This window comes from Alosa sapidissima, chromosome 22, assembly GCF_018492685.1.
Source record: "Alosa sapidissima isolate fAloSap1 chromosome 22, fAloSap1.pri, whole genome shotgun sequence".
Taxonomy (NCBI): Eukaryota; Metazoa; Chordata; class Actinopteri; order Clupeiformes; family Clupeidae; genus Alosa; species Alosa sapidissima.
This window is the reverse complement of record NC_055978.1, coordinates 7,802,357-7,815,089: the sequence shown is the minus strand read 5'-3', so window position 1 is coordinate 7,815,089 and position 12,733 is coordinate 7,802,357. Positions and strand designations below refer to the sequence as shown.

The 12,733-nt window shown below is 43.1% G+C and overlaps 1 protein-coding gene across 1 annotated transcript in view; it reads right to left on the bottom strand.

Moving 5' to 3' along the window:
- The window catches only part of pah (phenylalanine hydroxylase), a 23,492-nt gene extending 11,882 nt beyond the window's left edge, over positions 1 to 11,610 (bottom strand). Inside the window, exons 1-2 of the mRNA XM_042079063.1 lie at positions 11,452 to 11,610; positions 9,085 to 9,198 (exon numbers count right to left, since the gene is read on the bottom strand). Coding sequence (XP_041934997.1) covers positions 9,085 to 9,198; positions 11,452 to 11,496 — 159 coding nt within the window. The 5' untranslated portion in view covers positions 11,497 to 11,610. The remainder of the gene's footprint in view (positions 1 to 9,084; positions 9,199 to 11,451) is intronic.
- Between the last annotated feature and the right edge of the window lie 1,123 nt (positions 11,611 to 12,733).

The window sequence follows — 12,733 nt, the reverse complement described above, 5'->3', positions numbered from 1 at the left end:
AGGGGGGAAAAAACTGTGCACAGACCATCACATTTTCTATGGTCATACCGCATTACGTTGGGTTCAGTGTAAGTATTACCAACACAGCAGTAGATGCAGTAAAACAAATCACTACCTCCATAAATAGATAATTAATAATAATATTAGTATACTTTGTGCTATTATGGTTGCTATGATGTATTAGAATTGTCATAGTTCCACTACCATTACCACCGTCTTCATTTACAGATTGTCAGGAAAGAATTTTGTCAAAGTCATGGATACATTTATTTGGATATCCTATCAAATATAGACAAAGAAAAACATAATGCAGTGTGCGTCTGTCCAGGGTAACAGCACTAAAATGCAGTGTGGTGGATGTGGATATTCTGTGATTGTTTAGTTTTTATGTGGTGATCTGAAATGTGTTCTTATTTACAGGATGCTGGGAGCAGAGAGGGAGTGTTATCAACGCTCACTGCCATAGGTCCAGTCAGGAGGTGGTACTCTCTCTCTCTCTCTTTCTCTTTCTCTCCCCATCTCTCTCTCTTTCTCTCTCTCTCTCTCCATCTCTCTCTTTCTCTCCCCATCTCTCTCTTTCTCTCTCTCTCTCCATCTCTCTCTCTTTCTCTCCCCATCTCTTTCTCTCTCTCTCTCTTTCTCTCTCTCTCCATCTCTCTCTCTTTCTCACCCCATCTCTCTCTCTTTCTCTCTCTCTCTCCATCTGGATCCTATTGTATTGTCAATTGGCTAGCCAGACCACTGCCCCATATGGTTCTGCATCCCACAGCAGTTACCAAACAATGTTTTTCCAGACCCATCGGGCCAGTAGCAGCATTTTTTACATTATTTCCAACTCTGCTATTATCCAATGTTGTTGTTGCTTGTCAATTCAGGGGACACAGAGCTCAGAGGTTTTTGTTGTGTTTGTATTGCCAATAGGAGCTTGCAGTTCTATATAGACTAACATCAGGGTTACAACACTAATACAGTATAGCTGGATAAATGAGAATTCCTTAACAAAGGCATCGGATTGAGACTGTATAACAGAGTAACAGAGTCTGTACAAGTGATTCAGATCAGTGCTTCAGATCAGTGCTTCAGTCTTTATGACTCTGGTGCAGTTTACTGTTTCAACCATTAGTTTGAAGTAAAGTTGCTTTGAAAAGATTAAAACGTGTCACTTTTCCTAATCATTACTGGGTCATGGTTCAAAGAAGAACTCATTCCATAGTCAGTTATACAAACACCCTTTTTTCTCTGGAGAGATGTTAGTGCATGTATGTGTGTGTGTGTGTGTGTGTGTGTGTGTGTGTGTGTGTGTGTGTGCTGGGTAGGTGGGGGACTCAGAGACTAGCGTATGACCCCTCCGAGCGTGTCAGCTGACCTGGGATTCCCGGGGGATTTCACGCCACTGAAAGCCGATCACGCACTGTGAGGGATGATACGCACACGTAATAACTGTGATCTCCGCTGCAGCATCTGGATGGGCAGTGGCCTGTGTCCACTAACCGCCAGCAGGTTCCGATTGTCTGGAACACGCCACTGTAAGATGGTGATCCTATTTTGCTGAGTCATGTAGAGTAACATTGTTACTCAACTCAACTAAACGTCTGGATCTGTGGCATGTATAGCCCAATTCTGCTGAGTCATCCTTATCCTCCAAACGAGCACTAAATATCCCGATAGCATCAGCACTGCCAGAGAACTACATTCTCCTTATTGTAAGTCAGTGTAGTGTGTGTCAAAATGAGTTTGAAGGCGTTCTAGTGGGGTAAAAGAACCGCATTGTGTTCCGCTAAGAGTCTGGATTTTGGGTTTGTGGCAGATGAAAGCCAGTCGGAGAACATTAGTGGGGCAGAACGGAACACACAGCCAGCAGGGCCAGCCACGGTTCTCCTCCCGCACACGGGAGTGTATTATGCTGTAATGAATTGCATTGTGACAGTTCTAATGTAGCGTTTTCTTGTCTTGCGTTGTGTTGATAATCGGGCTATGTGTGTGTGTGTGTGTGTGTGTGTGTGGGGGGGGGGGGGTGTGTGTGTGTGTGTGTGTCAAGCTGAGTGTGGAGAACGCGCTCATGGTGTGGGTGCGTGTACAGTATATGTGTGATGTGTGTGCGTGCGTATGTGTACAGTATGTGTGTTTATATGTGTGTGGGTTCGATGTCTGGAGAATGTACGTGTCAGCTCTTGCTTAGAGGGAGGAGAGCAATCATCATTTTTGGGGTGTTGAGGAGGGAGATACAGGGCTGGAGATGGTTGGCCTGGAGACTGGGAGGGAGGTGGGGTGCGGGGGTTAAGGGGGCGGTGTAGGGGGTGGATCGACACGCTAGGATCTCATAGGACCAGGCCAACACAGCCTTTCATGTTTACAGCCGCCCAAAGTGCTCGCTTTGTGGGAGCTGCAACTTGGCAGACACTTGGTATTGATCTTGAATACACTTACACATGCGAGCATGAGAATGCACGCACACACACACACACACGCACACACACACACACACACACACACACACACACACACACACACACACACACACACACACAGACACAAACACACACTCACTCAGACAAAGACAAACACACACATACACACACACACACACACACACACACACACACACACACACATAGGCAAACATGTGCCCTCTCTCTCTCTCTCTCTCTCTCTCTCTCTCTCTCTCTCTCTAAAGAAAGTTTCTACCCCAAACCACACAAGCACTCCATATTCTACAAGGGATTTCAGGGGGAAATGAAGGCTTTGTCTGGCTATGAAGAAAAATAGCTTCATATCAGAGTGACAAGTGACCTTGATCCTGCTCTACTATGGAGGTCAGAGGTTAAATAAATGCAAGTTGTGCCAATTAAAGATAAATCGACCCGACGCAGGTTGCACGAGGCATGTACATAGGCTCTAAGGTAAACAGACAACAAAAACACTGTGTACTGAACTTTGGTACCAGGATGACCTTTTGTTTGTGTGTGTGTGTGTGTGTGTGTGTGTGTGTGTGTGTGTGTGTGTGGTACCTCTTTGCATGTAACCTGTGTGTGTGTGTGTGTGTGTGTGTGTGTGTGTGTGTGTGTGTGTGTGTGTGGTACCTCTTTGCATGTAACCTGTGTGTGTGTGTAACCAATGACACATACACACACACACACACACACACACACACACACACACACACACACACACACACACACACACACAATCATTTTTAAATACCTCACCACACTGCAGTAGGGTGTGGTGAGCATTTGCTTTTGATCTCTGGTTCTGTGGACTGGCCAAAAGTTGGTCAGTCTTTGGCCTCTTTGGTCATGGTCATGATAAGCTCAGGGTCACTCGAACCCTCAGCTTATCCCATAACAAATCATGCTGCAGTCACCAAAGCCTCTTAGGACTGGAAGTCAGGGTCTCTCTCTCTCTCTCTCTCTCTCTCTCTCTCTCTCACACACACACACACACACACACACACACACACACACACACACACACACACACTCACAAATATGAACCACACACACACACACACAAACACACACACACACAAACACACACACACACACACACACACACACACACACACTCACACATGTGAACCACACACACACACACACACACACACACACACACACACACACACACACACACACACACACACACACATACAGACAGACTAATCCCCTGTCCATGGCACATATTTGTAGTGGCCTGAAGTCAGGTCTTGAGGCTCAGCCTCATCAGTCTCCTAAAAGCCAAGTCAGCACCAGATCATCCCCCAGACACCTGACCAACGGACACACACACATCACACACACGCACATTACACACACTTACCCACACATGGCATGAACATGGAGGTCACTGTGAGCTGGATAAAAGTATTCATGATTTTATGGTCTGGAGCAATTCATTGCATGGTCTAGCCCAACTAGACCTAACTAATTGCAAAATATGCAAAAACACAAAGGCACTGTGTTTTCTTAAGGATAATTACATGCAAGTATGCCTTCGAAATAGTTTTAGACTATGAGTTTGACTTTTGTTTGTATTTGAATTCAAAAGCAGAAGAAACTGTGCTGGGATCTAGCATTACAGTTTTTCTCGATTGCTTTTACCTGCTTAAGTAAACTGGAATCCACTTGGTCTTCATGACTACTTTCTTTGCACAGCAAAAGTTATCTTTTGCGAATGTGTTCACACATTTTCATTGGGTTCACACATTTCTCACATCCTTTTGCAAAACAGTTAACACAGGTGTCATTCAAAAGCCACAAACCATGCTAAACAAAAGGAAAACATATTTTCACAGGTGGTATAGATTCCTTGCATAAGTCTGAATCTCTGATACACCTGTGTGAAACTCCTTTGCACAATTCTTCAATCAGCCATCATTCATTATACATATAAGAGATGTCTGTGTTGCTATTTGCAAGTATAGATCTAATGCACATTTAGACAAAGTACTGTATTGCCTATTTGGTGGAGAAAACAGTACAAAAGGTGTTTACTGTAGGTCTATTTCGATGAAAGTTGTAGTTCAATGAAATTTACAGTATCTTACTAGGTGTTTGCTGTATGTCTTACAATGACAGTTACATCTTGGGAGGAATGAATAAATTATTTTTTTTATTCAGCACATTTTGTCTTTTCACAGTTTTTTTTTATACCAGTTCCAAGTAATGGAACAGACATAGCAAAAATGCTCATTTTGAGAACTAGATTTTGCATTTTGTTGTCCAGTGTGTAATGATTGATTAAAGAGTGTTTTTGAATTGGCAACAAGTTGTAGTGTTCGAAGGCAAGATTTGCTTTTGCTGCATGTTTTAAGTGTTTTGAGAGAGTAACAGCCTTTTGCAAGCAAAATGTGTCATTTTGTCCAGAGTGCTTTTGTTCAGACACGGGTGTTAACTGTTTTGAGAACGTGATGTCAGAGTTGACACAGGTATCAAAACGATCGAGAAAAACTGTAATAAATTATTTTTTTATTCAGTACATTTAGTCTTTTCACAGTTTTTTTCTGATACCAGAAAAATTAGAAAGTAATGGAACAGACAGCAAAAATGCTCATTTTGAGAACTAGATTTAACATTTTGTTGTCCAGTGTGTAATGATTGATTAAAGAGTGTTTTTGAATTGGCAACAAGTTGTAGTGTTTGAAGGCAAGATTTGCTTTTGCTGCATGTTTTAAGTGTTTTGAGAGAGTAACTGCCCTTTGCAAGCAAAATGTGTCATTTTGTCCAGAGTGCTTTTGTTCAGACACGGGTGTTAACTGTTTTGAGAATGTGATGTCAGAGTTGACACAGGTATCAAAACGATTGAGAAAAACTGTAATCCAGCCGAAACTAACTGGATCCATCGGGACCCAAACTCACTCTGGACCAGAACAGGGCAAGATTTTAACCAAATCCCGTCCAAACCTGAGACATAGATAGATAGATAGATAGATAGATAGATAGATAGATAGATAGATAGATAGATAGATACTTTATTCATCCCCAAGGGGAAATTCAGGAACAGTCCGTTTCAGTCTTGGTTAGGGTGACCATTCATCTGGACAGTCCGGTTTTTGAGCCAGACAGAGAGAGTGTTTCCTCTTTTTTTGGTCATCTGTCCGCATTTCAAGAGCACATAGGCTACGCTTCATTTCAAGGCCTCTGTACTCACTGCTGTTATGTGTCATCATTTCTGACCCTCCGCCACCACCGTAGCACGGAACATCACACAAGGTGGGTTTGTCGACCAAGGTGAAAACACACACACACACACACACACACACACACACACACACACACACACACACACACACACACACACACACACACACACATTTGGTGTTTAAGTGTCATGGCGGTGGGCACCCTAGTCTCGGTGCTTGAAGCCCAGCTATTATCACCTGTTGCCTCAAATATAGCCTTAGCTCGGCCTGGCTCGATAGATGGTCTGTGGCTAGTGTGCTCTTATCAGGAGAGTAGGGGGGTGGGGTGTAAGCTTAACTATTTTCATGTTCTGGGTATTCCGCCATGACTGCTCATTATGTCTCTCTACATTAGAGCACATTGTGTTCTGGCGCCGCTGTAAACATTTGCAGGGTTTTTATTGTCAACCAGACGCGGTTCAGAAGGCATAAATCAACATACGCCTATCGCTGCTCAATCCAAACCCCTCACTCCGGCTGGCTCGCCAATAAAACACACATGCTGGAGCTGGGCCAAAATGGACGCTTTTATGACCAGCACTTATAGGCACATTCTGTAGAATTTAAATGAGCTTCTAATGAACTTCTAATTCTATACCACATGTGTCCCAAACATCAGCTTCTCTATTCCTCTATTAAAAGGCCATTTTCACTGTATAATTAAACCTATGTACAGTATGTGATGACAACTAAGCAATTATTATAGGTTCCAACTCTATCTGATATGGTTGTACTGCGGTTTTACTAGATAAAAGAAAATAATGGCTAACATAGTATAGTATAGTATATATACATTTTTTGATCCCGTGAGGGAAATTTGGTCTCATTTAACCCAATCGGTGAATTAGTGAAACACAAACAGCACACAGTGAACACACAGTGAGGTGAAGCACACACTAATCCCGGCGCAATACAACGGCGGCGCTCGGGGAGCAGTGAGGGGTTAGGTGCCTTGCTCAAGGGCACTTTAGCTGCGGCCCATTGGTTGGGGTTCGAATCGGCAACCTTCCGGTTACAAGTCCAGAGTGCTAACCAGTGGGCCACGGCTGCCCCTGGTATCAATAGAGAACTAACGTCTTCCGTACAATTGACCTTAACCAAATAGGTTTTCCTTAGAAGTGCTTAGACGCCACTTCTAAACCTTTCCAGATTTTAAGCTTAATTTCAATGCACTTTCATATAGAAATTGTAAACAATATTGTTCTGCTGATGCTTTGATGGTGTAGCTCAACAGCCAATCAAATGCACCCCTCCCCTCCATGCTCTTGAGGCATCTGTGATTGGCTAGAAAAGTGGTTGTGTTGTTTTTTTATTGCTACTATATATTGTTTCCATTACTACAGGTACTGTATACTGTTTCTACTATTATATGCTGTTTATATTACTCTTACATACCGTACATATACTGTACCGTAGATACTGTACTTATTTAAGCAATAAGCCCCGAGAGACCGTAGGTTACACTGATTTTGCAACAGCTAAGGGGTGTTGTTAGGCACGACGCACTAGCGTAATGTAACGATTTATTCATAGATAATCATTCTTCCGCCAATAAATATATTTAATCTATCTGAATGGTTGCCAAGCAACGTCTAGAAGCAGCTACTTTAACTTTTGTATCAAGTTATGGTAGTGCAGTAATATAGAACGAAATGCGGTCAAGGTGTATGTTTATGCTGCATTTTACAACGACATTGAACGTGATTCAGCCAATCACAATCAAGGACCGGGACAATCAGTTTTAGAAATTATTGTTTAAAACTGTTTTAACTTGCATGTAAAGTAACAATCAGTAGCTAGATAAACATTCTATACATAGAAGGTATGATTATTATTATTATTATGCTTTTCATTGTTATTATTATTATTATTAGATGTGCATATGCAAAGGGATTGCTTTTTCTCCTTGAAGAGATCCCTGTGCTTTTGGGCAGCATGCAGGACTGGGGCATCTGTAAACCAGACCCTTTGCTTTGTGATGATTTAAGAAGGCTGTTAAAAGTTTACTACTGGACAGAGCATGCTAAAGTATGCTATTAAAGGTTTCCTGCTGGTCTTGCAAGCACAGCCTAAGGTTTACAACAGTAACGGACCAGTAGGAATTACAATGTACTGCAAGCTGAATCCAAGCCATCTCTATGTCTCTGCCTCTCTCTTTCTCTTCCATATTGATATTGAGACATTAAAGATGTATGAACTCCCCTTTTCAACAATTGTCAATGTACTAAGTGCCCATTCAGCACTAAAGGGGTACGGAATTGATCTAAAACTGACAAAAAGGGTCATGCTCCTACAAGTGACAACAACGCTACAAAGTGCAATACCAGTAGCCTGGAGGACCAGACCCAATCCGAAAGATTAAGGGTCTGGCTACCAGTAATTAAAATGGCCCAACTCGAGGGGCGGCACCAAGCATGCATTTGAAAATATCACTGCACGCTATTGGATAACACTACGACCAATGTTTACAGACTGATTTTAGACAACGACACAATTGGATAACACTATGATCAATGTTTCCGAACATCGCCGTTGCAACACTGTCGACTTGTTTAGCTCGCCTCTGGCCTGCCTATTTCAGATACACCGATGTGATTGGTGCAGCTTGGTTTCATGGGCATAGGTAATGCATCATTACTCGTCGCCAGAGTCACTCGCTGAGCAAATTAAAATTGAGCTCTTGCGAGAAATCTGGATTTCCAGGTACAATACCAGGTGATCTGGACGTGCATCGGAAATATCAGAGACCCCATCCTCCATGTAGTAAGTCGGTGTAGTGCAGAAATTAGTTTGAAGCTATTGCTTTAAGGTAAACTACATTGTGTTGCTTTAAGTTCCAACATTTCATTGAAATGCATGCAAAATATTGTGATATGTTTTCACAATGCCCTGAGGGAGAGGACAAAATATTTATTTAAAGTGTCATGTGACAGCAGACATCTTTAAATGGGTGATTATGGGGGGATTGTTTGCTTTGAAACCAGTGTTGACTCTGTCAGTAACCTGGCCTCTCTCATTGACCAGCTACTGACCAAATGCACTTCCAATACAAATATGTTTACGTATGTCTGTGTGCATGCGTGCGTGCGTGTAAGTGTGTGTGTGTGAGATAGCAAGAATAATAACAGGGTGATGGGGAGAGAGAGAGAAATTGAGAAAAGAGAGAGAATGAGAGAGAGAAAGAACAAGAGAGAACAGGAAGAAAAATACTTACAATATTACTAGGAAAAGACAGAGACTTTTTGTAGAGGTGAGATGATGAAAAAGGCAGTAGCAGAGAGAGAAAGAGGGAGAGAGAGAGAGAGAGAGAGAGAAAGAGAGAGAGGGACAGAAAGAGGGAGAGAGAGAGAGAGAGGGAGAGAATGAAAGTGCATATGGAAAAGGCTGTGCCATGCTGTGAGACTAACCTCAAAGAGCCTGAGGGCTTTGGCCAGGGCGCCCACCTCCTGCTTCAGGGAGAAGATGCAGGAGAGCACGCCGGACTTCTGGGTCTGCTCCTCCAGATAGGCCTGTCTCATTTGCTACTCACACAAAACAGTACAAAACAAACAACAGGCTCAGGGACTTGTGGTCGAACTACTCTTTACTCAATGCACCTGTTAAAGTAACATTAATTAATAACTGAAGACATGCTGCTGTCCTGTTGAAGTCTGCAGGGGTCTCTAAATGGTGCGCGGGAAATACGGTCCAAATAATTTTTTTGTTTATTACAGAATCCAGCAGGCTACTGTGAGACACGTTGCGAGAGACTAGCTGATTGGACCATAATACTGGGCAAGGAGGACACACCCTGGACACACTGCAGCAACCCTGCTACATAATGGGGCAGCCATGACTTACTGGTTAGCGCTTCGGACTTGTAACCGGAGGGTTGCCGGTTCGAACCCCGACCAGTAGGAACGGCTGAAGTGCCCTTGAGCAAGGCACCTAACCCCTCACTTCTCCTCGAGCGCCGCTGTAGCAGGCAGCTCACTGCGTCGGGATTAGTGTGTGCTTCACCTCACTGTGTGTTCACTGTGTGCTGAGTGTGTTTCACGGATTGGGATAAGACACCAAATTTCCCTCACGGGAATATATTTATTTTATATAATTAAATAATAATTAATAATAATTATCCTCAGCTCACACTACCAGCTCACGATGTGAGCTTTGTGTGCTTTCAACAACTGTACCCCATAGGTGGGCTAATATTTAATTCTCTGATAAGGCCCAACATTTCAAGTAGTGTCCTGTCTGTCCATACTTGGCAAGATTCATGTCTCCACCTCTGGCGTGCACCTGGCTCTGATGCGGCCCTGTGCTGGCCCAACACTGGCAGTCCAGCCTGGTTTACAGATGGGCTAGTTGTGTTACTGATGGACAGACCTGCACACTTAAGACACCCTTTCCTCAAGTGAACCTTTCAGAGTGCTGACCCCCTTTGGGAACCATAGCTATATACTGGCTATTCACCGCTCAATCTCTCTCTCTCTCTCTCTCTCTCTCTCTCTCTCTCTCTCTCTCTCTCTCTCTCTCTCTCTCTCTCTCTCACCATCTCTTCCTCTATCTCTCACCATCTCTTCCTCTCTCTCTTTCTCTCTCTCTCTCTCTCTCTCTCTCTCTCTCACCATCTCTTCCTCTATCTCTCACCATCTCTTCCTCTCTCTCTTTCTTTCTGTCTCTCTGTCTCTCTCCATCTCTTCCTCTCTCTCTTTCTCTCTCTCTCTCTCACCATCTCTTCCTCTCTCTTTCTTTTTCTCTCTCTTGTGCTTCCTTGATCTACCTCTCCCTCTCTCTCGCTCCTGCATTTTTCCTCTCTTTGACCCCTGAAATCTCCAGCATATGTTGTTTTGTCTGCCCAGTCTGATTTACCGGCCTGACCCACATTACATACCTCACCTGAACTTACGTTGTATGCATCTCACATGAAAGTGGGCTATTTGTTTGCACACATGCATATGTAAGAAAACTGCCATTAAATATCAGTACACAGATTAAAAATATCCCTGAATACCTGCACTGTGTACCTATCTGCTACAAGTTTATGTGTGCAAGGGTTTTGCAATGTGTGTGTGTGAGTGTGTGTGTGTGTGTGTGTGAGTGTGTGTGTGTGTGTGTGTGTGAGTGTGTGTGTGTGTGTGTGTGTGTGAGTGTGTGTGTGTGTGTGGGGGGCACATGTACATTCCAGCGAACTTAGTGTTGTGACATCTCTGCCCTTTCCCCGCTACCTTTTGGCCACTGACCTGCATAACCTGTCCACTCAGACCCGGTCAGGAGAATAAGCAGTCACACACACACACACACACACACACACACACACACACACACACACACACACACACACACACACACACACACCCCTTAAGCCATAACCATTATAAACTACATTTTACAGATCCAAGTAAATGACATGTGGCCTTTGTGCCCCCCACCAAATATGCCCAACTGAAGGCCAAGTGGCCTTGCCCCTAAAATGGTGAAATTCCAAGCCTGCATACAAGGTAAAGCCTGTTAAACATGTTTACTAGACCTCAACTGTGTGATATCCTTGGTTTTGACATAATGTAGTTCTTAATCTAAAAAGACATTTTTGAATGATATTATTTTTTTTTGAAAATGTGAGCCCTAAAATACCTAAAATGTCATTAGACAGGTGTTTTGTTACAGCTTGGTGATAGACATAATGAAAGATAATGATAACAATAATGATCATCTAATGCTAGTAATACATCATTGAAATAGCCTAATCACGATATTAACAATTATTTAAAACAATAACATCTGTCGACTATTACCTTTATTCCATTGTCACCGTTTTCTTTCTTGAGAGGTGCGTCCATCCTCGGCTTTTCGCGGCGCAGGTGCAGGAGAAAGTGGTTGGTACGTATGTCTGAGTTTGTTTGCAAAGCTTCTCCGTCAACTCCACCAATTTAAGAGAGGCCATGTGACACCACACCCCCTAAAAATTCGGCCCGTGGTGCCTGTCACGCGATGGTTTGGGAATGGAGGCCACTGAAGCTGTTGTGAAACGGCCATCAAGGCACATCTGGTTCTAGTTGTTTGCTGGCTGGATGCTAGCGGGAGGCTGTCTGTTTGCAATCATCCTGGGTTTTTTTTAACAGTTATTCAGGTATAACACCTTCCTCAATGCTCTCAGGGGAAGGGTGCGCAAGGCATTACTTAATAATTAGGCTACAAATGATTAGAAAGCTATGTGTGGGCATAAAACAAACTAACATCTGATGTTATCTGGATTTTACAGGTTATCCTAGTACGTGTCTTTAACTGACTAGTTTGTTTTGAGGAAATTAGGCATGCATAATAATACTGTAGCGTATCCGAGTTACGGTTATGGTTGCAACATTATTGTTGGGCAGGTTAATGTGTGTACTGTTCGCTGATAGGCTGTGTAACCTGGGCCAATGCCACCCCCTTTTTCCATGCCAGTGAGAACCGAGTTTGTCTTGTGTGTGGTTGAGTGAAAAGGTTGTGAGGCGTGGTTGTGGCCAAAACAACCATAATAAACAGATAATTGCATCTTTTTTGATGGAATTATCTTATTTTGATCTGCTTTGATAAGTATTCCTTTGCATGTATGTAAATAGCAGTGAACGCTACAATACATTTAGGCTACTTAATTAAGTTGAATGGAAGATACAAATGCAAGAGTGTGATAATCTTGTAAGTGAACAGATATGAATGTGTCTGAATCATGGAAAGGAGTGTGTGGGAGTTGATGGTGGGTTTCGTAGTTTATATCGGTGCATCTCAGAGTGGCTGTTCGTCAGACCACCACTTAGAGGCGCTATACAAAATAGAGAAATCAGGTAGCTTAGAGGCCTACCTGAACCAAGAGACTAGCCTAGAAATCTAGACGCTCCCCTAGCGGCAGCAAATTACTGCCAGGGCTACCAAGAGACGTATCCAATGAATGTCCACAATAGAGGTTCATAGCAGATCCTAGCTGAGTTGCACACAACCTGTTGCAACTGTTCAAAGTTTGTAACTTCAGCTACATGTCTGTTTTTCACCCCAACTTGATTCAATCTCTGCACACACACACACACACACACACGC